Source organism: Vulpes vulpes, chromosome 8 (genome assembly GCF_048418805.1).
Source record: "Vulpes vulpes isolate BD-2025 chromosome 8, VulVul3, whole genome shotgun sequence".
NCBI lineage: Eukaryota > Metazoa > Chordata > Mammalia > Carnivora > Canidae > Vulpes > Vulpes vulpes.
Window position 1 is genome coordinate 2,958,853 of NC_132787.1, and position 27,039 is coordinate 2,985,891.

The window sequence follows — 27,039 nt, forward strand, 5'->3', positions numbered from 1 at the left end:
ACTGGGGTGCCAGGCAGGTCCGGAGGAATGGTGAAAATGCAGACAGAAAAGAAACTTCTACTAACAACAGCTAATGCCATCCTGGGCTGCCCTGTACCCAGCCCCAGGCTCAGCCCTCCCGCCCAAGCTCCTGTACTCCCAGCAACAACACGAGGTAGGCACTGCCCCTTGCCGTTTTGCAGATGTGGAAGCCCAATCAGAGACCGTGACCCCAGAGTGGTGCTCTCGTCCCTCAGCCAGCTGGGCTCTGCTGCAGGCCCCATCCACGAGGCGGGAGGCGGGGGCTTATCCGAGGCTCTCCGCACATTAGAGACTAGTCTGAGTGCTCTGTGTAATGACCCCAGGGAGTGGGTGTCATTATTATCCACCTCTTACAGAAGAGTAAACTGAGGCCTGTTAGCTCAGGTTGGTAATATCCACGACTTACCTAGAGTTATTTCTGTCTCTTCGGTAATTATGGGGAACAGGGGCCGGGGGGCAGGGAGCTGTGGTGTGGGGTAAGGTGTCAGAGATAGACAGGCTCCCGATTTCAGCTACAGGCCTATTTTTTATTCAATATATTAAATATATTAATCAGAAAAGTCACATACTATAAATCCAGGAAAATACACAAATATAAATGTCAGAATCTGTCATTTGTCTTCTTTGTAGAGTAAGGTTATGTACATGTGGAAAGAGGGTGGGAAGAGAGAGTAGGTGCAAGGAGGCGGGAGAGGCTTGCCCAGGCTGGTGGGGGCCGCCCCTCCCTCCGAGCCCCCACTCCCATCTCGGCCTCTTCCTTCCTATATTTACAGCAGCATCTGGCTTATTTACAGCACGGCGGTGTGTGTTAAAAACGGTTTATCTTACAAAAACATGAAGGCCAGGGCTGGGCTGGGGGCTAAGACAAGTAGTAGGGGTCACCCCCATGAATGCATCCCCCTCCCCCAGGGCGTGAGCTCCCTGCCAACCACCCAGTACAAGGGGGGAGGCCGGCTGGTCTGCGGCTCAAGCCCAGGCTGGGGGTGCTCTGAGGGTCCGTGGGCCATGGGCTAAAGGCACGTGGGGTGGTGTAGGAGCGTGCATTCACGGCGCACGCGTGTTCCTGGGCTGGGGTCAGAAGGGCAGTGTGTCCATAAAGATCTTGTCGACAATGGGCGGAGGGGGCACCAAGTCCTCCAGCTTGAGGTAGAAGATGCGTTGCAAGCCCTGGGTGCACAGGGTCCGCAGCTCGGGCAGCTTGCCCAGCAGGCGTGACAGGCAGCTGGCCGGCTGCGGTTCGCCCGCCACGGCCGAGACATGCTCCTTCAGGCAGCTGGCGATGCGATTTTGCAGCTCCTCCACCCGCCTTGGCTCCTGCAGCCCGTGCCGGTCTGGGGGGGCACAGAGGGGGAGGGGCAGGTCAGCCACCTGCCAGAGGAACAGCCACTCCCGCACCCCAAGACCCCGCCTCGCCCCACTTGCTCCCTGCCCGAGAACTGTCCCCACTGGCCATCCCTCACACTCTCCCGCGCTCTGCAAAAGCAAGTTCCCACAGGAGCCGTATTCAGGCCCCACTGGAAGTCCAGTGGTCTCGACAGGCAGTCGTACTCGTTATCCTCATCTTCCAAATGAGAAACTGAGGCCCTAAGAGGTTAAATGATTGGCTCAAGGTCACTCAAACAAACTAAATCCCTAACCAGGTTTTCTGCCTTGGCCAGTGGTTCTCTCCCTGTTGGTTTTGAGAAGCCCTGGAGCCGAGCAGTATGGTTTAGAGGTCACCTCCACGGAAAGCTGATTCCAAAACCCACCACTCCTTAAGCCCAAAGTGCCCCGGATTTTGTCCTATATTGGCTGGGTCCTTTGTGGAATTTAAGTGGAAAGGGAGATGGGTGCAGATTCGGGGGCTTTAAAAAAAATTAAAAGAAAAAAAAAAAGATCTGAAAACCTCTTCACTTAACACCAAAAAATTGTGTCCTGAGTAACTGTACTTGCATAAAGTAACCAACAGGCACAGGTAACCTATGCTGCTGGAGGTCAGGGCAACGGTTACCCCTGGGGGAGCTGACGACACTAAGGGGATAGGTACAAGGTGGGGTTCTGTTTCCTGGTCTAGGTGCTGGCTACGTGGGTGTGCTGAGCTCACCAAGGTTTAGCATCCGTAAGCTCTCCTGCATGTGACATAATTCAGGAAGATTTTAAAAACAAACCCAAAACCCCAGGCCCCACACGACAGCCATGCAGGGTGCATCCTGGAGGGCAGGGGATAATTCACAGACTGCCTTGGGCTTTGCGGTCAGACGCTGCGGGGCCTGGACCCCGGCTCTGCTGCCTCCTAGCTGTGTCACTCTGAGCGAATGCTTGCCCCTCTCTGCATCTGGGCGCCCTCACTCCGAAATGTGGGCTCCCCCGCCCCCCGAAGTGCCAGATGCCAGGCCCTCACACCCTCCCCGGCTCCCCACTGGCCACTCACCTGTGATGAGGACGAGCGCCGAGAGGCAGGCGAAGGCAGGGACGTCCACCACCAGGCCGTGCAGGGACCGAGAGAAGGCCAGAATGCTGTCGATCCAGTCGCCAAAGCCGCGGGCGCACTGCAGCCGGTGGAGCACCAGGCCCGAGCAGAAGATGAGCTTCCCCTCGGCCGGCTTCGAGCTGGCGGGGAGGGAGGATGCAGATGTGGGTCAGGGCGGTGGGGGGGCCCGAGGACAGGGCAGCAGGCGAGGGGCTGAGCGTGCAGCGGCAACTCACCGGTAGGCCAGGCGGAGGATGAAGAGCTCCAGGAAGGCCGACTCCAGCAGCAGGTCCTGGTCGCCCGGGGACAGCTCGGCAAAGCCGGGGATCTTCTCGGCCCACTTGCGGATGACCTCCAGGGAACCCGAAAGCAGGTCGTAGAACTGCTGCACGTCCCCGGCATCTTCCTTCCCGAAGTGGGGCAGTACCAGCTCCTGGAACTGAGGTGGTCGGGCGGGGTCACCATCCCCACGTGAAGGGCCCTGCACCGGGGCCCCCTCGTACAGCCCCGTCTCCCACTCGGATGATCACCAGATCCCGGGGGCGGGGGGAAGCGAGAGAGAGAGAGGAACCGAGGTTCAGTCCCTGCTCCTGCTCGCCAATTCTCAGACACCAACCCGGGGCTGAGGCTGCTGGAAGCAGCACATTTTTTTAACTGGCCGCCCACCTAAGGGGGGTGCACTGTTCCAGCCAGGCAGCCCAAAGGGGGCTCCGCTCTCCCCGACGTGTTGGCCTGGGGCAGGGCCCGCATGCAGTGTGCACCAAGGCCCTAGGTGTGGAGCGCGCCGGGCCTCACCTTGGAGTAGTCCAGTTTGGCTGTGCTGGGCCCCGAGTCCAGGTGTGCCCTGACCAGGGACGTGAGGAGGTTGGCAGGGGAGGCATCCGGGGGCTGCTTGGGCTTCGAAGGGAGCCGCCCCCGCCGCCCCTTCAGGCTGTCTGTCCGGACAACTGCAGAGAAACGGGCAGGGCTAAGGAAGTGGAGAGTCCCCAGGGAAGGGACTCTCCACTCAGGCTCTGTGCATCGATGCTCGAGGTACCTTGGAGCCTAAGGACCTAGAGCCCCTGAGACCCTACAGAGAGCACCCTCCCGCCCCCGATGAGCCAGGCAGGTGGACCAGAGGTGGAGCGCAGGCAGGTAAGGTCAGATCATACCATCCACTGCGGCCCACCAGGACAGATGTCTTGGGACGGCCCCCCGCCCCCTCAGGCCTGCCTCTGTCCGGCCAGCCCATCCAGCCACCCACCTTCCTTCACCATGCCTACGGCCAGGCACTTCTGGAAGCGACAGAACTGGCAGCGGTTTCGCCGCCTCTTGTCCACAGGGCAGTCCTTGTTAGCCAGGCAGATGTACTTGGCGTTTTTCTGTACTGTGCGCTGGATGGGGGGGCAACAGGGAACAGGCTGTCAGAGTCGGGCGGGGGGGGGCAGGGGAGGGGACCGTCCAGATCCTGCTGCCATCACAGACAAAAGCACCCTCTGTTCACAGCTATTTTTCTAACATTTGGGTGGCAGGGGAGGGAGAGATGGTGGGGGGTTGGGGGGGAGGAAGGAGAAAATCTTGGGGACACTGGGGGAGGTTTTTGCCGAAGGAGGGAGACCCCCCTCCACCCCAGGACACATGATCAGGGGCCAGGGGTTCGGGGCTCCCTGGCAGCCCAGGTATCTGGACTTCTCAACGTGCCTTTTCCGGGACAGACAAGCGAGGACAGAGGAGGGGTAGGGGGTGGGGACGGGAAGCTGAGCAGGCACCCAGAGCTGGGACAAACATACGGCCTGTTCCCTAGTCCACCCCCAGCCCTCTTCCCGGATCCTTTTATCTCACGCCAGGAACATGAGTGCCTGGGGCCCCCTTCTCACCAGGACCTTGGGTTGGGGGAGGACGGGCAGAGGGAAACCAGAGGCTGGCCTTTCGAATGTACCCTCCCGGGGGCACCCCCGCAGCCTGCACCCTCGCCCACGTGTCACCATCCCTCTACAGGCAGCCCGCTGCCTTCTGTGGGTCCCCAGGAGGGTGGCCCACCTGCAGAGGTGACCCCTTCCTGAAGGGCAGGACTAGTTGGGAAGAGAACCCCAGGGAGGCTGCCACAGAGGCAACCTGCTGGGAAAAGAGACCGGCCTTGCCCGCTTCCCACAAAAAGCCGCAGCCAGGGCAGCCCAGTACCTTGAAGAAGCCCTTACAGCCCTCGCAGGTGCGGACGCCGTAATGCTGGCACGAAGCGTTGTCCCCACACACGGCACAGCGGCCCTCGCTTCCACTGGGGGCCCCGCTCCGGGCCTTGGCCGAAGGCACCGGTGCGTCCAGCATCCCTGGGCCGTCGAGGTGTGGAGAAGTGGGCGCCAGGCCTGGGAAAGCCGTGGATATGGAATAACTTTCTCTCTCCCCCAGCTGGCAGGTGGCCTGTGAGGGGAACAGCTTCAAGGGGCTCTGGGCAAGGCTGGGACTGGGACCAGTAGGGGGGCTGAAGGAAAAAAAGGCGGGCGGCTGGGGGTGCCCAGAAGCCTTGGGCAGTTGCTCTGTCCATGCCCGCAGGCCTTCGTACGTCTGGCTGGGTGAGAAGGGGCCGAACGAGCCATCCCAGGGAGAGAGCTGGGATGGCTGGAAGCTGGGCGTGGAGGGGGATGGCGCTGAGCAGGGGCTGCCGTAGTAGTCGGAGCCGCTGGAGGACAGGGTCTCGTCCAGGGGACCGCTCAGGGGGCCAGGGTAGCAGCCGTACACCTGGAAGTCCTCAAACTTGAAGGAAGCAGAGGCGGGGGAGGTGGCCGAGGAGGAGGACGTGGAGGAGGCCGAAGAGGAGGCCGAGGAGCATGGCTGGGCCGTTCCCGGCAGCTGGTACAGGAAGGTGTCAAACTCCCCCGTGTAGCCGTCCATGAAAGTGCTGAAGCTGGGCAGGGCCGTGGGGGCGGTGGGGGCTGCCTCAGGGCTGGCCAGGTCCATGGTGGGCTTGCTGAGCTCGGGGGTCAGGGGGTCGCTTGCCAGGTGGTCTCGGGGTCCTGGGCTTGGTGCTGGTGTCCCATATTGGGCTTGGATACAGGGCATCTCTGCAGGGGGAGGAGACCAAGATTGCGGGGAGTGAGAGTCAGCGAGAGAAGCCTGAAGCCTGACCTTTTAGGTCCCTGAGCAGCCAGGTGGCAGGAGTCCCAGCCAGACGCAGGGCACCATGGCCCACCAGAGAACCCAGAAACCCTGGTCCGCAGCCTGAGTGCCATCTCAACCCCCATGTCCCAAAGCCCCCGGGCAGTGGCCCAGCAGGAGTGGGCTCAGCTGGAAGGCCAGCCACACCCCGGTCAGCCTGGGAACCCTAGGGAAGGCATCTAGCCAGCATTTCTCTGCTGGAACAGGGGGAAGCTGTGTTCCTTCAGCCCCCTGCCCTCCCGCACCGGGTAAGGCGTGGGTAGGGGCTGGAAGAAGGGTGGGTGGGAGAGGCAGCCAGGCAAAGCCTTACTTAGCCCACTCTCTGGGTGAAGGTATGTCATTTCTCCAACCTGGCACTTCTGGGAATATTCCCAGGCACAGCCCAGCCTTTGCAAAGCCCCCTCTCCTCCTCCCCCCACGGTGCCTGGGAAGGACATCCTGAAAATGGAAGAGGAGCCGAGACTGAAGGCCCAGCTGCCAAGCGAGAGGCCTAAGCAGCCCCGAGCCTGTCCCCCATCCCTGCCCCCACCCGACACACTGAACAAAGGCTGCAGCTCCCACGCGCACCCCAGTCCTGCCATCTGGGGATGGGCACCCACTCAGCACCGCCTGGGATGCTCCCAAAGGCAAAAAGGAAGGGAGCCCGGGGCCTCCTCAGCAATCCCCAGTTCCCCAGGGGATCAAGTAGCCGGACTCCAGACCTTTAAAGGCTGTACGCCGGAGGGAGGCCGAATAGGGGCAGGAAGGAGGAGAGAACAGGCCCCCTAGACTTCCAGGAGAATGGACAGTCCCTAAGAAGAAGTTCTCTGCTACCCCCAAAGCATCGCCTCTTGTTAGTTTTATAAGAGAACTCTGAGTCCAGCAGGCTCGAGGTGGCCATACAGGGAGGAGCCTGTTGGCGGGAGGTGGGCAGATGGAAGCCATCCTGCCCCCGCCTGGGTCCCTCCACGAAGGAGTTTCTGGGCCCTGAAGAACCCAGGCGCTCAGGCAAAGAGGGTTGGTTACACCCTCAATCATGAGCGGCCTGAAGGAGCAGAGACAGCACCACTTAGAAGGAGATCCGTAAGTCTGCAGCCCCGGGGCAAACTAGCGCAGAGGCGGCCCGGGACCGTTTCCCATCCCATGTCCACGCCTGGGGTCTGCACGGCTCTGGCCCTCCCAGCCAGGGCGGGGGGAGGCGGGGCAAGAAAGCAAGCTGGAACACAGAGTGCCGCGATCAAGGGAACAGAGAGGGGGCAAAGGCTGGCACCACCTCCTGGCCAAGAGCCCGGGGCGGGGGGGTGGGGTCCAGCCGTCTCCCACCTCCACGGGCGACGCACCCCTGGCCTGACACTCCCACAACCGGCCGGGGGCCACACAGCCCCTCAAGCTCTGCACCAGCCACCCTGTAGTGCCCGCCCGCCCGCCTGCCCGCAGGCGTACGCGGCACCTGCAAGAGATAAGAGTGGCCACGTCTCCCTGCGCTAAGACAGCCGGGGCAGGGATGGGTTTGGGGTGGAGAAGAGGTAGCAGCCACCTGGAATAAGGCTGGGTGTTCCAGCCTTATTCAAATCCTGTTTCTCCACTTGGACATCCCACATCCGGATCAACCCCCACCAACCTGTCCTCCCCCTCCACCCCCCTCGGCGCAGGTACTTAACTACAGCAGATATGGACCTGCATCCAGCGTCAAGGGGGTGGGGGAGAAGCAGTCCCCCAGGGAGGAGGAAGAGGCGGGGCTGGAGGAGGGAACAGGGAGGATCCGGCTTCAGGCAGGTCCTGGCAACAATGTGGTTTGCACCTGTTATGCTGAACAAGCTTGGGGCTGCACCCTACCTGTAGGATCCAACGGGGACTGGGGGGAGGGGGGCACGGGTGTGACCGGCCTGTGGGGCTGGGGGGGTGTCCTTCAGGTACTACAGCAGGGACTCCAACCTGGGCAATTCTCACTCGGGATCCCCAAGGACCAAGATTTCCACACCTCTCTCTCTCTCTCTGTCTACACCGTGGAGACACACACTCCCCAGAGGATCCAAGACACCCCTTAACCAATCTTCCCGGTGCTTCCCAGACCCTGCCTCTAAGAAGACCGAGTGGAACACCAGCAGCCCCCTCCACAGCTCCGCCGAGCCACCCATGCTGGCCACTTCCTCCAGCGATCCACAAGTCTCCTAAGGCTCAGGCACCAACTTCGGGGATCCCTGCAAACTAAGCCACAGCCTCTAAAGTGTTAAGAAAACAACTAAAGGAACGGGGTGTGTGGGGGGGGGGAGGAGGCCACAAGCCGGGGAGGAAGGAGGGAGACCCTTTTGGAAACCCAGAGCTGGCAGGAGTCCCGCGGATCCTTGCAACTCAAGTTCTGGGGATCTTCCCCCCCCATACACCCCCCCCCCGCCCCACTGTACCGAGTGAGCCCATCAGCACCTCGGTCCGGGGCGCCCTGGGCCACTCGCGCACCCAGGTGGGGGGGGGGGGGCGCTGACCCACAGCCGGCCTCGTCCCCAGCAAGTCCCCACTCTCGGGGCCACCCCCCCGCGGCTTCCACCTGGCCTCCCCCTTGCACCTCTCGCTTGCCCCCGCTGCAAGCGCTCCCCCCGGCGCCCGCGCCCTGCACGCCGACCCCACAACATCCCTTCTGCCCGCGCGGACGCCCGTCTGCCCCATGCAACACCCCCGACCCCCGAAGACCGGGGCTGGGGCGCTCCCCGCGGGGCACCTACCCGGCCGGCTCCGCTCCGCCCGTCCGCGCCGCGTGTGCGCTCCGGGCCGCGCTCGGGCTCCGCAGCCTGTGCCGCTGGGGCTCCCCGGCGCAGCCCGACCCTCCTCTTAAGCGCTCCGTGACGCACGGCGAGGGGCGGGGGCGCCACTGACGCACGCGGCCCGGCGAGCTGTGGCCATACAAGGGCGCGGGGGGCGGCGCGGTTCCGGCGGGAGGCGGCGGGGGGGGCGCGGGCCGGGGAGCCCGGGGGGCGGGGCGAGAGGGCTGGAATGTCTGCGCGCGTGACGCACGCGGGGTTCCATTGACGCAGGGAGCGCGGGGCGTTTGATCTATAAATAGCCCCCGCGCGCCCGCCGCGCCCGCTAAAAATAGCAGCTCGCGGACTCCCGAGGCTCCCCCCGCCCCGCGCGCCCCGGGGCCGCGCACCCCGAGGAGGGGGCGCTCTAGAGCCGCGGCCGCGGGGCTTCCCCGGGCTGAGCTCCCTGCAGCGCCCGCTGCTCCGCCTTCGCAGCCGCGCAGCCTCCCCCGGGCCTGGGGCGCACCCCGGGCCCCCCCCCCGCAGCCTGCGCCCCCTCCAGCCCGCGGCGCAGCGCGGCCACTGACTCCCCAGCAGCAGGGTCACCGGGGTCGTCCGAGCCTCGACCCCCCCCCACGCTTGCCTCGGCCCCCTCCTCTCCACGCAGGGCACCTTCCGAGGGCAGGCGTTGGCCGTGGGCGCCGCTCCACGCGCTGGCCCTGAGCCTCCCAGTCCCTTCCAGGGTGGGTGCGCTGCAGCTGGGAAATGACCGAATTTCAGAACCGGGTGGGGCCTGAGAAATCTGGCCCAATTTGTGCAGACTCTTTTTTTTTCCCCCCCATTTTATAAATAAACAAGCTCCGAGAAGTGATGGCACTTGCTCAAGGTCACACGGCGAGGTGGTGGCACACGCTGCCTCCCGCCCCCAGGGCCTCTCACTGCATCTCTAGGGGATCTTCTCACGCCCTCCCCTGACCACCTGTGGAGAGGGGAGCCTCCACCTGCCCCATGAAGCCAGAAGGGATGGCCAGGGCTGCATCGATGGATGGATGGATGGATGGATGGATGGATGGATGGATGGATGGATGGATGGATCGGGGCACAGGCCGCGCTGCAGCCACCTGGAGGCCTCCCTGGTCTGGTTGTCACCTCTCCACCCCCATTCCACGCCTGAACCTGGGGAGCCTGCACCTGCTAAGTAAGAGAGAGAGGGGAAGGAGTGCTAACGTTTACAAGAAGAGACACCCTCCCCCCCAAACACTGGGGTCCCACCCGGTCCCCTTCTCCCCACAAGTCAGCTTGAAGAGTTCCTGCTTCCACTGCGCCTGCGCTGATGGCCCTACTCTCACCTCCTCTGGTCACCCGACAGCACTTCCCCCTAGCCTTGAGGCACTTCCTGTTCCTCCTCACTTCCACTCTCACCACACCCTTGTCTCCAGCCTCTCCTGCGGCCCAAAGGTCCGGCCAGCATCTCGAACCTCATGCGTTGCCCACAGAGCTTGTCCTCGCTGTACCCTCTCTGCCCACTGCCCCGTCTCTGCTCCTGATGCCCCACAAGCAACTTCTCATTTTTTCTTGAAATTCTATCTTGGAACGTCTCTCGGATCCCCGCTCCTACTGCCAGCCACAGCCCACGCCTCACCGGTGCGGGAGGACAGCAGGCCCGCTGAGTGAGGCCAGTGACCTCCACTCCTCCTTGCCCACAACCAGTAAGGAAATGGCCCCTTAGACCAGCTTGTCTCCTCTTCCCAAACGCCCCCTCCCCACCAGCGGAGCAGTCTTCATGCAACACCAGTCTCACTCAGGGATCTGGTCAGAACTTGCCACAGCTCCCCCACTTCAGCACACAGTCTCAACATGGACCAGTCTTCGGAAAGCTCTGGTCTTTCCCAAACCATCATCCGAAGACCCTTCAGGGCCATCTGGGCGCAGGTGAAGCGTGGGCCGAATAATGCACCGGGGCCTATCCAAGATCCACGCTCCACTTCCACACCAAAGTTTTGTTTTTCTTTGTGTTGGGTTTTTGCATAGATTTTGCTTGGAAAAGAGATTCCACAGAAGAAAGAAAAAAACAAAAAGGCTTTAAAACTGCAAATATGGGGCACCTGGGTGGCTCGGTCAGTTAAGGGTCTGACTTGATTTTTTTTTTTAATTTTTATTTATTTATGATAGTCACAGAGAGAGAGAGAGAGAGGCAGAGACACAGGCGGAGGAAGAAGCAGGCTCCATGCACCGGGAGCCTGATGTGGGATTCGATCCGGGGTCTCCAGGATCGCGCCCTGGGCCAAAGGCAGGCGCCAAACCGCTGCGCCACCCAGGGATCCCCTGACTTGATTTCAACTCAGGTCCCGGATCTCAGGGAATCTCTCAGGGATCTCTGGGTCTTGAGATGGAGCCCCATGGGGGTGGGTGGGGGTGGGGCTCCGTGCTCAGTGGGGGTCTGCTTCTCTTTCCCCCTCTCCTCTGCCCCTCCTTTGGCTCGTGCTCCCTCTCTCTCTAAAATAGATAAATCTTTTTTTAAATAGGGATTTAAAAAAGAGAAATAAAATAATTTTTAAAAAATAGAAAACTGCAATATAATTTTTTTTTAAAGATTTTGTTTATCTATTCATGAGAGACACAGGGGTGGGGGGCAGAGACACAGGCAGAGGGAGAAGCAGGCTCCATGCAGGGAGCCCGATGTGGGACTTGATCCTGGGTCTCTGGGATCAGGCCCTGGGCTGAAGGCAAGGCTAAACCGCTGAGCCACCCGGGCTGCCCCCCAATATAATTCACATCATCCTATTTTGCAGATTAGGACCCAACGATTCCCAGAGGAGCCATGCCTTGCTCAGAAGTATATAGCAAGTTTGGGCTGGGGAAGTTAGCCCCAGCCACATCATGGGCTGGCTTCCCATCTAGCCTGTCACCCCACCCTGGGGTGCCTCCCTCCACCCCAGCAGGGCCTTTCTCAAAAAAAACCCCAAAAAACAAAAAATCCCAAAGTTAGCAAAACATGATTAGCCAAGTCAATGTTCCCACCATCCCACACCAGCTAAACAGGTGTATTACGGGGCAGCTGGACCAAAATGTGGCCAGCCCACCCGGGAGCCCCAGGGAACTAAGCGTGGCGAGGAGCTGCCCCAGGGCCTGGCCTAAATCTCCAGATCTCAGCATCAGCCTTCAGATGTGTGCCTGCAGCCCAGGCCCCACGTCCCCGGGATACTACAGGTTTGGAGGCTGCATTCTCACTGCCCCAAAGGCAGATGGAGGGGAAGACAACCACAGCCGCCACTTGGCCATGTTCGTGGAGGCAGGGATGCTGTGGGCTCTGTCTACACTATGCTCTGGAAATAAGCAACTAAGGAGAAAAAGGCAGAGCCCCTCTGTGGGAGCACAGCCAGGGCCACCCCTTCAGTGGTGAACATTCACTCCTGTGGAGCACCTAGCTTGAGGCAAGAGGGGTTTTGGGACCCTGGGTCTCATCCCTGCGGGACAGAGGCCCTCCAGGGTGTCGTCCTGGGGCTCTGAGGGTGGAATCTGGCTAAGGTGCAACTCTGGGGACAGGCTCAATGAAGGCAGACCCTGGCAAGCCTGGAGCCTAAGCTGGTCCTAGCCTCCCAAGGGATCCCGCAGTCCAGCCCCCAAGAGCGAGGTCAGGGTGAACAGCCCCTTGTGGGGGGAGGTGTGGGGTGGGAGGGACAGGTAATGACCAAAGAGGTAATGATGGGACAGATTCAAAACTAGAGGCAAGGACTAGAAGGCAAGGCAGGGCCATGACAGCCCAAGAGGTGTGGGGAGAGACCAGGTCATGTGGGAGATGAGACGACAGTCCCCGCCCCCCTCCCACAGCACAGCCTGGCCCAGCGCACCAGTGTTCTCATTACCTCTAGCTCCCTGCTGCTCCCCTAAAAGGACCTTGGGGCAAAACTTCTCACCACTCGGTGAGCATAGTGACCCCTCTTCCTCCCTCTTGCTCTAATCCCGCTCCTCCTCCAAGACTTCAGGCCATCCCCCTTCCCCAGCCTAACTCTTCATAATAGGCACCTTCTCACAGGTGAGGGGGATTATGGGGAATACCTCGAGGGTCAGACCTCAGTCCATGGCACTGCACAGGGTTTCTTCCTCTCAATTCCTCCCCCTACCTTACAGGTTTAGATTGTGACCCAAATTTTATCAACGAGGAGATGGAGCCTCGGGGGCAGGACTCAAATATAGGTGCCCTGACCCCCAAAGCCTGTGCTCGGCCCATGGATCCACTCTGGACTGCAGACAGTGGCTTCTGGCCTGCTGGGCCTTGGCTCTTCCCAGTGTACACAGATCCAAGTGTGTGCAAGCGCACGCACGCACACACACGCACACACGCACACAGCCTGTATTTGGAAACAGCAGCACCTATGAGGGGGTCTTTGGTGGGACCGGAAGCCTTCCAGTTTCCAACCAGGGCAAGGATCAGCCAGGTGTGTTCACCCGGGAAAAGTCATCCCACTGTCCTCTTAAGATTTCACACTATGGGGGGTGCCTGGGGGGCTCAGCAGTTGAGCATCTGCCTTTGGCTCGAGTCATGGTCCCGGGGTTCCAGGGTCCTGGGATCGAGTCCCGCATCGGGCTCCCTGCAGGGAGCCTGCATCTCCCTCTGCCTGTGTCTCTGCCTCTCTCTCTGTGTCTCTCATGGACGAAAAAATAAAATCTTAAAAAAAAAAAAAAAAGATTTCACACCTATGATTTGTGCACTTTTCTGTGATGTAGGTTACATTTTCAAAGACAAAAGTTTCAAAAATAGCCACGCCTAAATGGGAGAGACGCATTCATTCACACGGACGCAGAATGCTGCTGGAATTCATTGAGGACAGATTCATTCAAGTGTGTGTTGCTGGCATCAGAGGACAGTGCCCGTTTCCCATCACGAAGGTGGTGTGTGGGCACACGCCGGGCACAGCTACAGTTAGCAGAGGCGATCGTCTCCCGTTACACAGGGGTCTTCACACAGGATGCCTCCCTCAACCCTGGATGTTTCCTGAGAGCCCTTGCCCCTCCTAGTGTAATGTGGCCTGGGGACTAATGTGCTGACTCATCCCTCACACCTATGTGTGAATGTGAGAGCAAGGCCCTGGCTCCCCGACCTCAGCAGGGGGGGCGGCTTCATGCATCAACTAGCCCAGGGCAGGCCCCGATGGGCAGCCTGTGTCCAGCATCGTTCACCAGCCCAGAGGGTGGACATGGATGTGGGTAAACGGGCAATGAGGAAGTGGAAGTGCCCGGCCTCTTTCTCACGCTGACCCCCCCACCCCTGCACCAGCCCTCACCCCCCCCCCCCCAGCGCCAGTCAGGGACTTGCCCTACTTTCACCAAGACCGTCCCCACCCACAGGCCTCCACACCCTTCCCGCGTGGTGGGCCCAGGGGTGACCTCTGCCTCCTGCTGCCACAGGAGCGTCCCCCCTTCTGCCGCACGACCTGGTCATTCCTCTTCCTGCCTCGGCGGTGGGGAGGAGGACTTGTGCTGTGGGCGAGGGAGCAGCGCCTGCCACCCCAGGGGGCCTCCGGCCAGCAGCTGGGTCAGGCCCCGGCCTCTGGCTCTCATCCCCCGGCCCTGGCCCTGGCTCTGCCACGACCACACGTGCCGTCACCTCCTTGGAAACAGATTCCCACTGCCCCCCCCCGCCCCCCGCTTCCTGCCCCAGCCCTGGCAGGGACAGAAGATGGGGGGCTCTCAGAGGCATCTGTGACCAGAAGCTGGGAAGCCTGCTGTGTCACCCGGGGCCAGTCCCTTGCCCTCTCCGAGGCCGTTCCTCATCTGCCCAAGGCAGCCGCACCACACTCCCCGGGGCTGGGAGGGTCAGTTCGTTAAGGGCACCGGGAGGCTCAGCAGTGAAATGGAGCAGTGCCTGGGGCCCCGGACTCCAGGACCCCGCAGCTGGGATCCTGGAGCAGTGGGCAGGCCCATACCAGGACCTTCAGCTGGACTCGGGAGTCAGCACCCCCTTCAAGAAATGGAGACCAGTAACCCCATCCACACCTCTTCCCCCCTCCAGGGCTGAGTGGAAGGAAATGAGAGCGTGCCCAGAGACGTGGCTCCACCCAGCACTGGGAAAATACCAGCCTCTGTATGCAGCAAGTGCTCAACTAATACTCTGGAGAAAGCCTGTGAGTTGAGGAGGTCAGGGCCCTCTCCAGGGAGGCTGTCTCTAGTCCAGGCTGCCTCAGTCCGACCCTCACCTCCCTCCAGGGCTAGGAGGAATTAGCATCAGCTCAAAAGAGTAAGATCAGACTTTGGGAAGAGCCAGACAGCGCTGGTGCTGGAGAAACCAGACGAGATCACCCAGTGCCTCTGGGAAGGCTCGGCCCACGCCTCCGCTGCACCCTCCTCGCGGCTCCTCCGTGCCCCCCGAGCCTGCTCAGCTCCCGGCCAGCTCCTCTCCTCCACCCTTGGAGGGCCTCCCACCACCTTGCAGAACATCACCACCCACCAAATTCTCCTGCCCCTGCCCAAGGTCTCCACCCAGCCTCCTTGGGCAAAATTTCAAATTCCAAAATAAAAACCCTCCGATAACGAGCCCCAGCCGGAAAGACTGATGCATTTTCCTATTGTTAAAGTATTTTTAGTCACAGGCTCTGGATTCATTTAGAGACTCACGTTCAGAAAGGGGGAAAATTTTTTTTTTTTTTTTGAGAACCGAGGAGAGTACAAGAGCCTCCCACGTCAGGAGCTGCCACTTATTCCATGCCGGGCTGCAGCCCCTGGCCCCGGGCCCGGGGAGCGTGTTTGTGGCAGGATGGTTGGCGGACTTGCCAGACCTTGCTCCAGTCCTGTTTCGCAGGCACCAAGACCAGCGAGGGAGCCAGGCAAGGAGAGCGGGGCAGGGGCTGAGGGCTCCGGGAAGCCAAGTCCCCTAGGCCCAACCAACGGGGGGTAAGGGGAGCTCAGGGACCCTGCTCAGGGACCCACGCAGAGGCCCCCCCACCCAGGGACACCCAGCCCACTTCAGCGTCCCTCCCCAGCCTAGCAGGCCCGTGCCTCCTCCAGGGCCAGGGCAGCAGAAGGGGAGGACCGAGAACGCGGTGGAAATCTCCAAGGAGGGCCAAGAGATGCCAGCACCTGTCTCCTTCCCTGTCTCCCAGCTCTTGACCACAGCGAGCTCCCAAGGGCAGCTCCCCCCCACCACCCAACCCCGGTCAAGCTTTACTCTCACTGCCTGGGAAGGTCAGCCCTTCCTGCTTCCTCCTCCGCCCCCCTCCTCTCAAGGCCAAAGAAACCACAACACGGATGGTCACAATGGCACAAGAGCCACACAGCTCAGCTCCTGTGCCTCAGTTTCCCCATCCCTGAGACTCACCAGCTATCTCTTCACGATCTGCTTAGACTCTCCGAGATCCTGGACAGCTGCACCAGGCGAGAATCCTGGGGTTGGTCAGGGGCTCTTCCTGGCGGCCTCAGGGAGCCCTGCGGGAACAGACGGGACTGCCCGGTTAGCCCGGCCTGCCCGGCCAAGGCTATGCACCAGCTGAGCGGGCTTAGGACGTGGAGCTGTCTCCAAGCCAGCATGTCCTGCTCTGTTTATATAGCCGAAACCAGAGCCGGCCTCTGGGGACAGAGGGAGCTGCCTCGGGGCCCTCCTGGCGGAGGCCTGACTTTGGCCCAGGTCAGCAAGAGCCCAAAATAGTCAGCTGACGGGAGCCCCGGCGTGAGCGTGACCCTGGGCCCGTGCCCGGGCCTGGCAGACAGGTGCCCACGTCACAAGACCAACAGCTCTAGCACTCACGGGGCCCCGGCTGGCAGCCCCTCAGGGTGGCCTTGGCAGTGTATATGGCATGGGAGTTCCACTCAGGCACCACCATCACCCAGACAACGAGGGGAACACAAGCACTCTGCCCACGGGGGCCGCTCTGTACCCGGAGGGAAGGTAGGGGTGGGGGCCGGGCTGGGGGAAGCCATCTGGCCTGCTGCTGTCATCTTCACTCACGTGCCTCCTGGGTCCAGATCCCCGGCTGACCAGGGACACCTGCCTCTCCTCCGTACAGTAATTCCTCTCCCTGCCCCCAGCCCAAGGTCGGTGGCACAGGGCCTGCTGCCAGCGGGTGGCCAGGTGCACACCCAGCCCAGCCCCTGGAACAGGAGGCCCTGCTTCCCAGGGCTTCCCCTCCTTCCACCCAGGCTCCGACTGGACACCCCATCCTCCCCCACTGGCAGCCACCTCTGTGGGACTCCATGCCAACATGTGTGCCCTGAATGCCAACACCACATGAGACAATGGTGTCTGGGGCGCTGGGGGAGATACAGAGCCAGCCCCTACTTCATCTGGGGATCTCTCAAGGCCTGAAGGGGGCTGTGGCACAGTTCTGGAGACAGTTCTGGGGGAAGAGGAAGGCCATCACAGGTCCCCGGCCCGGGTGTCAGGCTGAACTCCAGCTCTCTTAGGTAAACATGGTAACCAGGACCATGGTGCCCTTGGCCCCATCCTATTATCTGAGATGGCTCAGGAGAGGCCAGGTGAAAATTCAATTCCTACACTCCACCCCTCACCCCTGAATCTGCCTGTACCTTCTCCAGAAGTGTCCTCAGGCGAGGAAGGCGTGTGTCCACCAGCCGGTCAGGCCTCTGGGAGACCTTGATTCTAAGCTTTGCTCTAGGGACGCCCGGGTGGCTCAGCGGTTGAGCGTCTGCCTTTGGCCCAGGGCGTGTACCCGGGATCCGGGATCGAGTCCCACATCAGGCTCCTAGCAGGGAACCTGCTTCTCCCTCTGCCTGTGTCTCTGCCCCTCACTCCCTCTCTCTTTCATGAATAAATAAATTATTAAAAAAAAAAAAACAACTCTGCTCTACACATCCTCACTGTAGGATGTTAAAAAGTCACTCCTCTGCTCTATAACTCCGTTTCTTCATCCATAAGAGGAGAAGGTGGACTAGAGGCCTAGAATCCCTCTGGCCGTGGCCATAAGTCTGAGACTCTCCCGCTCCGGGCTGCTGGGTGAGTCGCCGCTGAGGGTCTAGCACTGCCCTTAGTCAGGAAGATCCTCCCCCTGCATAGAAGCACCTCCCCATACCTGCCGTGGAGGAAGGGGGTGGTCACTGCCCTGATGCAGGAGATGATCCCAGCCTTCCCCGGTGCACTCCCCTGGTGTACGCCCTGGAAACAAACCAATTTCCTATCCCCTATGCCCGCCCTGCCCGCCCTGCCCCGCTATACTCCCAGCCTGGCCTTGAGCCATCCGGCCACACCCCATCAGAACCAGACACATGCTGCCTTGGTAACAGTCGTCATTCACCCCCACCCCTGCCCCTCTCCTCCCACACCAGCCCATGCCCCCCAGACAGAGCCCCTCAGCCTATCCTGCTAAGAAAGCTGGGCTTTCCCCCTCTCCATCCCTCCTCACCCCCCACCCCGTCACCAAAGAAATCAGATCTCCCCGGAGTTGAGCAGCACCTAGCCTGCCACCTCTGCAGGGCTTCCCCCTCCATCCCCCAAACCACATCCACTTACGGCAGCTTCACACCCACCTCTGCCCCCCCAGCCCCACCTGCTTGAGGGCCCCAGAGGTGTACAAAAGACAACAGTAGAGCACTTACCAGTCTGGATGAACCAACAGACTTCGGACAACAGTCAACCGACCCCTGGGCCTTCAGGGTCTGGCAGAAGGAACTGGGACACCAGAGAGGGACCAGGGCGGGCCTCTGTCCATGGTGGAAGCCTACAGAGGGAGAATCAGTGTGAGTGAGGAGGAACCCGCCAGCAGGGACAATCCCTAGAGACAGCACAGCCAGGAAACACAGGAGTAGAAACAGGGGCGGGACCCAGGCCATGAGAGGCGACAGGCCAGCCCGAGGACTGCCCTGGGCTGGGCAGCAGAACCGGGAGGCATACAGAGCCCCAGGCAAACAGCTCTTGGGGACATGGGACGTGATCAGGAACTGCTGCCGGTATCTGGGCCATGTCAGGCCCATGGAGACATGTGCCAGCATCCAGCCCCTCAGCGTCCTCCCCACTCCTGCGTTGGGTGGGGAGGCTTCAGTCCAACACTTGGCCCTGATGTGCACAAAAGGGCATTTTGTAGGCAGAGAAAAGGGAGCTACTGTGAAGACAGGGCTAATAATACCCCTCTCTCCCTAGGGGGCTCCACATTGGGCCCTAAAGTCTCTGAGGACCCCACAGGGCAGGGGCTCAATCACCCCAACTCCAGGCAGCCCAGACTTCTAACCAGAGCAATGGGGACTCCCAGGAAAAACTCTGTGAAGCCACTCTGGGCCCCAAACACGAAGGCCCAACTTGAAGCAAAGTGGTTAAGGGCCCCGACGCTGGAACCCCGGCACCTGCGTTCAAGTCCTGGCTCTGTCACCTGTCATCCTGGGCAAGTTGCAGAACCTCTCTGCGCCCCAGGCTCCCCCACTGTGGAAATGCCAACCAGTGATAGACATCTCCAAAATGAGCAACCACCGGGGCTGCCGGGGGACTTAAAATGAATCCACGTGTGTAAAGGACAAAGCAGAGCGCCAGACACACACACAACAGCACTATGGTTATTAGGAGAAATTAAATGAGGACACGTCAGAGCCAGTCGCAGGCCCTGGGTTTTATTCCAAGCCATCTGTGGGCACCTGGTCTCCCCTTCCAGAGCCAACTGTGAGCACCACCCTTCCAGCCAGAGTACTCCAGGCCCTACATCTCTCTTTCCCTTTTTCTCACCCCAATTCAGCCCTCTCCTCTCTCAACTGAGCCTCAAAGTGAGAGCAGGAGCGGGTGCCCTCTGGGGCAATGTGAGGTGTGGAAAAAGGGAAGTAGATGCTCCCATGCTGGGAGGTAGAGGGTGCAAGGAGGAGGCTACATGATGTAATGGGCTTCCTTGAACTCCTGACCCCTGCCCCAGGGTCCACAGATTAAAGGGAGCTACTCTGCACCATGGTACCCAGATCCTCCTCTAACAGAGCTATGAGCACTCCCATGCTCCTCTGCGTGAAATGGACCAAGGGGTGAAGGCACCGGGAGTGAAAGGCAGGGGAGCAGTCTTGAGCATCTGGGGGGCTTCCAACCCTAACAGAGGGCAAAATCAGGGGGCACCTGGGTGGCTCAGGCATGATCCCGGGGTCCTGGGAGCCTGCTTCTCCCTCTGCCTGTCTCTGCCTCTCTGTGTCTCTCATGAATAAATAAACAAAATCTTAAAAAAAAAAAAAAAAAAAAAAGGGCGGCCAAATCAGCTTCCAACCTGTCTGAGCTCACAGGCTACACCTGCTTCCCAGAGTGACACCATCATCGTCCCGTACCCCGGAAACAGGTCTGCAATAAGGCCCCAGGGCTCCCCTGCACAACCTTCCCTTTTCTCCCTACCAGTCCACAGCTGAGGAGGAAGGGCAGGAAGGACCAACAGCTCCCACCACAGTGAGGCCCGCCCCAAGCGCCCAGGTCTTCCGCACGCATCTTCCCCAGACTCTGAGAAATAGGGGCCAGAGTCGGGGATCGGTCATGCCCAGAAAGTGCTTCTTAACATCTCGGAGCCGAGCCGACATCTGATGCCGTCTCCTGTCTCAGATCAAAATTCCCTCCACAAGCCTTGGAGGGCCTCGGCGAGCCAGGCAGTGAGCCACGAACTCCATGTCTGGGCCCCGGGAGGCTGCGATGGGGGAATGAATCCAGGTCAGTCACCTGTGCAGAGGGCGAGCCTAGGGCCGAGGGGGCTTGGAGGAGAAGAGACTGATGCCCCCTAAGTGGCGTGGAAGCATCAGGCCAGACCCGGGACCCAGCTCTTGCACCCCCTCCTTGCTGTGCCCCCTGCACACAGGCTTTCTCTCCCCAGGCAGGGCCTTTGCTTGGCTGTCCCCTCCACCGAGGCCGTTGCCCGGGGGGTCTGTATGCTTAGCTCCTTCTCAGCAGCCAGGCCTCCTGTCCTCTTTCACCTCCTTGGAGAGCCTCGGCCCCCGCCGCCGGCACACGGCCCTGTTTTGATTAGCTGCAGCGGACTAATGCTGCCGAGCGAGCTGTTCACTCATCTGCCCTAATCGCTGTGGTCTTCACTCTCCCAAACACAGCTCAGCGCTACTAGGTACTTGGGAAATATTTGAGGAATGTTGCCGAAGAAGAAGACTCACACATGCCTGCCTCAGAACTGGGCTGAGCAGGGCGCCTGGTGGCTCAGTGGCTGAGCGTCTGCCTTCGGTTCAGGGCATGATCCCGGGGTCCTGGGATCGAGTCCCTCATCAGGCTCCCAGAGTAGAGCCTGCTTCTCCGTCTGCTTAGGTCTCTGCCTCTCTCTCAGTGTCTCTCATGAATAAACAAAATCTTTAAAAACAAAAAAGAACTAGGCTGAGAGAACCGGCCAGCTGCCTGGAAGGAGGTGTGGAAAGGACACCGGAGCTAAGGAACTGTCCCTTCTGTTCGACGGCAGATCCAAAGTCCGAGGATCCTTCCCTACGCTGGGCTACGACCCCGACTCCTAGAGCCCCAGCCCTGCATCCCAGCTCCACACAGGCCCCCCCCAAACCTCCTCCTCCTTCCTACCAAGTATTTGTCTTCTCTTAACTCAACTTCTCCTCACCACAGGACGTGGTGGGCAGACCCTCTGCAGCCCTGGTGCCTTCCTGGGTGTAAGCTCTGCATCGGCTAAGTCCCCCCGCCCCCCCCAGAAACGGGCATACTACTAGTATTAACAATATAACAGCAGATAACACCTACTGAACACCATGCGCTAGACACATTACCCAGCACTTTACATGCACGTTCTCATTTCGGCCTCATGACACTATGAGGAAGGGATTATTATAACGAACTAAGTTTTACCAGAGGGGACACTAAGGTGCAGAAATGCTATGCAACTTGCTGAAGGTCACACAGCTAGGAAGTGACAAAACCAGGATGAGGACCCAGGGAGCCCCAGGGCCAGGCCTCCTTCTTCCCCGCTTGGACGACTCTAGTGGGTAGAGGTCTCAGATTGCACAGAGCTGTCTGGCAGCTGACGCCAGAAAGCAAGTGGGAGGCTCTGGGCCTTAGAGTCAGGCTCTAGGCCTGAACTCCTGCAACTAATTTTCTTCACTCCAGCACAGGCCCCAACATTTATAATCAGTCACATTCATCTTGTTCATCTTGGTCCACCCTTCTGCCCGGCTGCCATCATCTGGAATCTTGATTTTATCCTATCGTACACCTGTCATTCCCCTTGGCTCTAGGTCTTTAGAAAGAGTCAGCCGGCCTCCCTTTTAAGTCTTCATCCAAATCACTGATCTAAACGTTCACTTGCAGTGGGTGTAGGGACCATGGCTGTAGCCACCCCCCAGCTCCCTGTCCAGGGTGTTATCAGCCCCCTGAGCCATCAGCACCCTTTGGGCACAGCTTTTGTGAAGACACCTGCCTCTCCCCAGCCTTCCTTTGCCCTGCGTGCCCCAACACTAGCCCCAAGTCCAAATGAATGCTTCGCTGGAAAGCCCTGTAAGTGCCACTTCTGCAGCATTTCTAACCCCAGGTCGGCTCCTGACTACCTGACCCTCTCCGGTTTGATTTCTTCTACTCAATCCCAGGATGGGGTTGCACCGGGCAAGTCTGGTCCCTCCCCTCCCCAACTCCTGGACTCCTGGACTCCTGGAACCCATCGCCGGCCCCCCCCTCCCCCCCCCCCCCCCCCCCCCCCCCCCCCCCCCCCCCCCCCCCGCCGCAGCCGGTGGGGAAATGGAAGGAATGTCTGGCCTGGCCACCTCCAGCGCCCCTCGTGGGCCAAACCCCACCCTCCGCGGCGGGGAGAGAGGAGAGAAAGCCTTGGAAAGCCTTGGCCGCCAGGCTCGCACCCGGGGGCTAACTGAGCCGGCAGGTTCCTCCGGGAACCAGCCCCCCCCCGCCCCCGCTGCGCCCCCCGACCTCCCCCCCGCACACGCTGCACCCCGACCCCCCGCGGGACCCCCCCCCGGACCCCCCTCGCACACGCTGCACCCCCCGCCCCCCCCCGCACACGCTGCACCTCCCCAGCCCCCCCGCACTCGCTGCACCCCCCGACCCCCGCACACGCTGCACTTCCCCAGCCCCCCCCCCGCACACGCTACACCCCGACCCCCCGCGGGACCCCCCCGCACACGCTGCACCCCCCCGACCCCCCCCGCACAGCTGCACCCCGACCCCCGGGACTCCCAGCACACGCTGCGCCTCGACCCCCGCGGGATCCCCCCCGCACACGCTGCACCCCCCCGCCCCCCCGCACAGCTGCACCCCGACCCCCCGCGGGACCTCCCCCACACGCTGCACCCCCCGCCCCCCCGCACAGTTGCACCCCGACCCCCCGCGGGACCCCCCCAACACGCTGCACCCCCCCGCCCCCCCGCACAGCTGCACCCCGACCCCCCGCGGGACACCCCCACACGCTGCACCCCCCGCACAGCTGCACCCCGACCCCCCGCGGGACCCCCCCATCGCACACGCTGCACCCCCCCGCCCCCCCGCACTCGCTGCGCCCCGACCCCCGGGACCCCCAGCGCGGCCCTCGCGGAGACCGCACCGTCCCGGGCCTCCCGGGGACCCCGTCGCCCCCACCCGGCCGCCGTCACCTGGGCCGCCGAGTCCGCTCGCCTCGCACCCCCGCCTTCCGGGGCCGCGCACCCGCCCGCGGGGAGCCGCTCCGCACCGCAGGGCGCCCATGCCGGGGGCCGGGGCCGGGGCCGGGGGGCGCGGGGTCCCCGCCGGGTCCGCCGCCGCCGCCGCCGCGCGCTCGTGCGGCCGCGGCTCGGACCCCCGCCCGGGCAGCCCCCCGCCCCGCAGTTCCGGCCGCGGCCGCGCCCCCCGCCCCCGCAGCCCGCGGCCGCCAGCGCCGCCGTCCCAGCCCGGGGCGCGCCTCCCCCGTTGGGCGGGCGGGGACCGTGACGCGCGCCCATTGACGTCTCCGGAATCCCGGCGGCGGCGGCCGACGCAGCCTCATCAATGGGGCTAAAAATAGCGGCGCCCGGAATAGCCGCGAGCGCCCCGCCCCGCCCGCGCCCCCCCGCCCGCGCGCACCCCCGTTGCATAACCCGCCCCGCTGCGGCCGGGGGCGCGCGCGGCCGGGGCGGCCCTGGGGCGCGCGGGCACCTGCGGGGCAGCACACCTGGAGCTGGAGCTGGGTTCTGAAGGTCCCGGGCGTCCCCGGGAGGAGAGGGAGGGAGAGGGGCGCCCGAGAGGCCCCGCGGGCCGGAGCACACAGCACCTGGGCTGGCCAAGGGGACAGGGCCCGGGCCTCGGAGCCTTGGGCGCCCCCCCACCCCCACCCCCGGCCTCGATGGCTTGGCCCGCGTGCCACCCCGCAAGGGCCAGGGACCCAGCCTCCACGCAAGCCGGCAGCGGGGCGGAGGCATCCCCGGGGTGGGAGGGCAGGGCTGGGCACGGCGGTGCTGGCTTCCCTGATCCAGCTGTTCCCGCGCTCCCGTGTGACCAAGGGCAAGTCACGTCGCCCCTCTGACCTTGGCTTCCTTACCCATAAAACGAGGGTGATACTATGACCCACCTTTTCGGGTGATCAGGAGATGGGACAGCTGCGCAGGTGCCCTGTACGCAGCAGGCACTCATGCTTACCTTCTTCTCCTTGCTCCCTCCTCGGAGTCGGACTTCCCCCAGTCCACACAGGAGGGCTTAGTGCAGGAAATACACAGGGGCTCCCCACAGGGCCCAGGAAGCCATGAGTGTCCCCCCTCTTCTGGCCCGAGTCTCCAAGCCCCTGCCTCCTCAGTAAGCATCGTCCTAGGGGTGGGAGTACTCGGAAGGTGTCTCTCTCACACCTGGGAGGGAACTACCTTGTCCAGAGCAAATCCTTCTCCCCCTGCCGCCCCCCACCAGCTCCCCATTGCGGAGTGGCCGGTTCAGGGGAGGCAGGCCAAGGCTGGAGAGCGGGACTGGGTGGGGGCTGACTGGGTGGGGCTGGGTTATGGGGCTGCTCTGTACTGCCGGGCAGGCAGGCCTCTTGGGGAACAGCCATGAGGCAGGACCCAGGACCCAGGACTCTGCTGCGCCAGCCACCAGGCCCTGCTCATTTTTAGAGCCACCTTAAATTACAAGCATGCTATCATATCCCCAGCACCCAAGCCAGGCCCCACGCAGCAAAGAATCTCTTCTGTATTCAAAACTGTCCAAAAGAGGCCCCACAGCCCCACTCAGCCCTCATTCCAGGGGCCACATTCCTCTCCCAAACTCCCTGCCCACCCGCAGAAATCCTTTTGTGGACCTGTCCTAAACTGCTGCAACTCAGAAGCCCCTTTCTCTCGTTCTTCAGAATGATCCCAAGGACCTCTGGTTGGTCTCAAAATCCAGGTTCTCCTCGGAACCTCGACATTTCTTTCCCAGATTCAAGGATTAGGCGGACATAGAAATAAAAAAAACCAAAAAACTGAAGTTTCAAAATGGCAAGGTAGGGAGGCCTTGGGGCCAGCACCCCCTTCTCCTTCCTAGCCCAGCAGCTCCTTCCAATTAGGCATTTTCAAGAAGCCACTACCCCCACCCTCTCTTTTTCTTTTTCCAGAAATCTAACTTTCAAAATACATTTTAAAAATATTTGCCTGTGTAGGAGAAATACATTTATTTGGACAGGAAGGATAAAAAAAAAAAAAGAAAGAAAAAGGCTTGATTACCAGTTTTTCCATGAAGGCTTCCAACCCACAGAGGTCTCTCCCTTCTATAAATACTTTAGCACAACTTGGCTTTATTATATATTCTCCTGTTTTATAATCAAGTAAATCATATACTAAGATATGTCATGCCAAAGCACACACACACACACACACCTGTGTGGCTTCCGATGGCCGCACGGGGTGGTGGAAGGAGCATAGGCTCAAGAGGCCGGTGCCAACTATTACCAACTGTGTGACTTCAGGGAAATTACTCATCCGGTCTGGGCTTCAGTTGCTTCGCTTGAAACAAGAAGATGAAAACATACCGATGACAAGATGTCACGAGCTGTCGTGAAGAGTGTGTCTTTGGTAGTGGTTACAAAGGATGTAGGAAGTAGCCTGGCTCATGTAGCAGACCTGCTACTTCCACGCAGGAGGCCTTGGGGGACCTGGGAACTGGTCCTGAATGTGCACATGCAGGATACGCACCTAGCTTTGTCCAGCTGGTATGTTTTATCTGAGGGCTTGAGAAGGAGCTGCACAGTGATGGAGGCAATGTCACCTTTTAGTGTCATTACAGACGTCCAATAGCTCTCAGCCCCCCCTTGCCTCCTTGACCCAGGCCACTCAGCTAGTCAGTGTCCAAGCTAAGACCACAGCCCTGGTCTTCTGACTCCCAGACCAGGGCTCCAGTTTGTACGCACCATCTTGTTCCTTCAAGCCCTTCTTCTTGCTATACAAGTTCCAGGAACTACCACACGAGCCCCTTTGGCAGATGGGAAAACTGATGAGAGGGAAGTCCAACCACGTGTGTTGGACTAGCAGGAGCTAGGACCAGAGGGGACAACAGGCCCCTTGGCCAGTGCTGTCACAGTCTGGGAAATTCCCAAGGGAGAAGGACAAGCTCCTGGGGCAGAGAGTTGCTTCCCAGTGTGATGGGGGAGGCAGGACACGGAATGGTTATGAAAACATTGCCAGAAGACGCCAAGGGTGGCCTCCAGGAGGCCTCCAGCTGGCACTGGGATGGGAATTTGGAGGGTTAATCTGAGAGGCCTCCCTTGAAGAAGAGAACATGGAGCACTCAGGGTGTAAAGGGAGAGGACCAGGCAAGGCAGAGAGGAGCAAGGGCATCCATGGAGGGGAAAGGCTGACCTTGAAGGTTTTAGGTACCGGGTGGGGGACAGGGTGGAGAGCCTGGGGGTGGAAAGCCCCAGAACCTGGATAACGGAGCCCTGGTGGTCTTCCCCACACCTCCCTCCCTCTCACAACAGCAAACTCTTGCTCCACCCAGTCAGGGAGACACGGTTCTACCCCATGACACCCCTGTCCCACTGGAGCTGGGGGTAAAAGTATGTCAAGGGGGTTCCCCAGCCCCTGTGGGGCCAGCAGGGGCTCCCCTGTCCTGAGTGAGGAGAGGGGCTATGGAGGGGATTCCCTTCATGGTTCCCTTTCTCATCCTGAGAAATCAAGAAAGACTTCGCTGGGATCCCCCACCCCTCCCCAGTTTTAGGAGCAATTCAAGGGGGGAAAAATAGGGACGCAAAGACAGGGCAGGGCCTTCCTGGGGCTCTCCCAGGGATCAGGGGCCTCCCAGGGACACCGCCCGGATGGGGTTACACGCTCTGAATTACATAAGGAGGAGGAGGAGGAGGCCTGGCTGGGTGCTTTTTCGAAAGTGCCTCCACGTTTGCTTTTTCCCTGGTTGTCATGAGAGAAAGGCCCAGCAAGAAAAAGCGACCAAGGTCACTAGGCTGGAATGAAGGCCAAGATTTCCCCTAAATGCAAGCCAGGCCCTTCATTGCAAACAAGCAGCAAACCTCGACAACTTAATTTTTTTTTTTTTTTTTAAAGTCACAAAATCAAGCAGGCTTGTAAACAAATGCAGAATGTTACGGAGCGACATGATTTACGAGAGAGAGAGGCTGGTCAGCGACTCCCCAAGGAGCTGGGTTTGCTAATCCTCTAGCGTCTGCTTCCAGATTTCCCTCCGCCTCGCCAGAGATCAGATGGGGCCGGGACCGGAACGCCAGGCCGGAAGGAACAGGGCCGGGCCCCGCCGCCGCGCTCAGCCCGGGCCGCGCCCCCCGCCGCCCCCCGCCGCCCTCCGCCCGCCGCCGGGTGCGGCCCGGGGAAGCCGCTACGTCACCGCGAGGAGGGGGGAGCCCGCGCCGCGCCGCCAGCCTTCCATTACGTCACCGAGGCGGG

The 27,039-nt window shown here is 61.1% G+C and overlaps 1 protein-coding gene across 7 annotated transcripts; it reads right to left on the reverse strand.

Moving 5' to 3' along the window:
- Nucleotides 1-527: 527 nt before the first annotated feature.
- On the reverse strand, nt 528-27,039 carry NR4A1 (nuclear receptor subfamily 4 group A member 1). Of its 7 annotated transcripts, XM_072765228.1 has the most exons (10): nt 22,810-22,910; nt 17,863-17,984; nt 17,340-17,422; nt 15,632-15,738; nt 4,631-5,508; nt 3,714-3,843; nt 3,266-3,417; nt 2,707-2,909; nt 2,432-2,610; nt 528-1,352 (listed from the first exon to the last, which is right to left on the reverse strand). In XM_072765228.1, exons 5-10 carry the CDS (start codon nt 5,504-5,506, stop codon nt 1,096-1,098), a joined length of 1,797 nt encoding a protein of 598 aa, XP_072621329.1. In that variant the 5' UTR covers nt 5,507-5,508; nt 15,632-15,738; nt 17,340-17,422; nt 17,863-17,984; nt 22,810-22,910; the 3' UTR covers nt 528-1,095. The 7 variants fall into 7 exon arrangements, with proteins under 7 accessions (XP_072621329.1, XP_072621328.1, XP_072621326.1 ...); XM_072765227.1 differs by lacking the exons at nt 17,340-17,422; nt 22,810-22,910 and adding an exon at nt 26,981-27,039; XM_072765225.1 differs by lacking the exon at nt 17,340-17,422 and having other exon boundaries at nt 22,810-22,921.

Bases quoted from the DNA above. Each gene is read 5' to 3' on its own strand.
- NR4A1 (XM_072765227.1), bottom strand. From the start codon at position 5,506: ATGCCCTGTATCCAAGCCCAATATGGGACACCAGCACCAAGCCCAGGA. The intron at 2,910-3,265 runs GTGAGGCCCGGC...CGACCACCTCAG, and splicing joins CCAAACTGGACTACTCCAAG to TTCCAGGAGCTGGTACTGCC. The intron at 1,353-2,431 runs GTGAGTGGCCAG...GTGCCCCCCCAG, and splicing joins GGCGCTCGTCCTCATCACAG to ACCGGCACGGGCTGCAGGAG.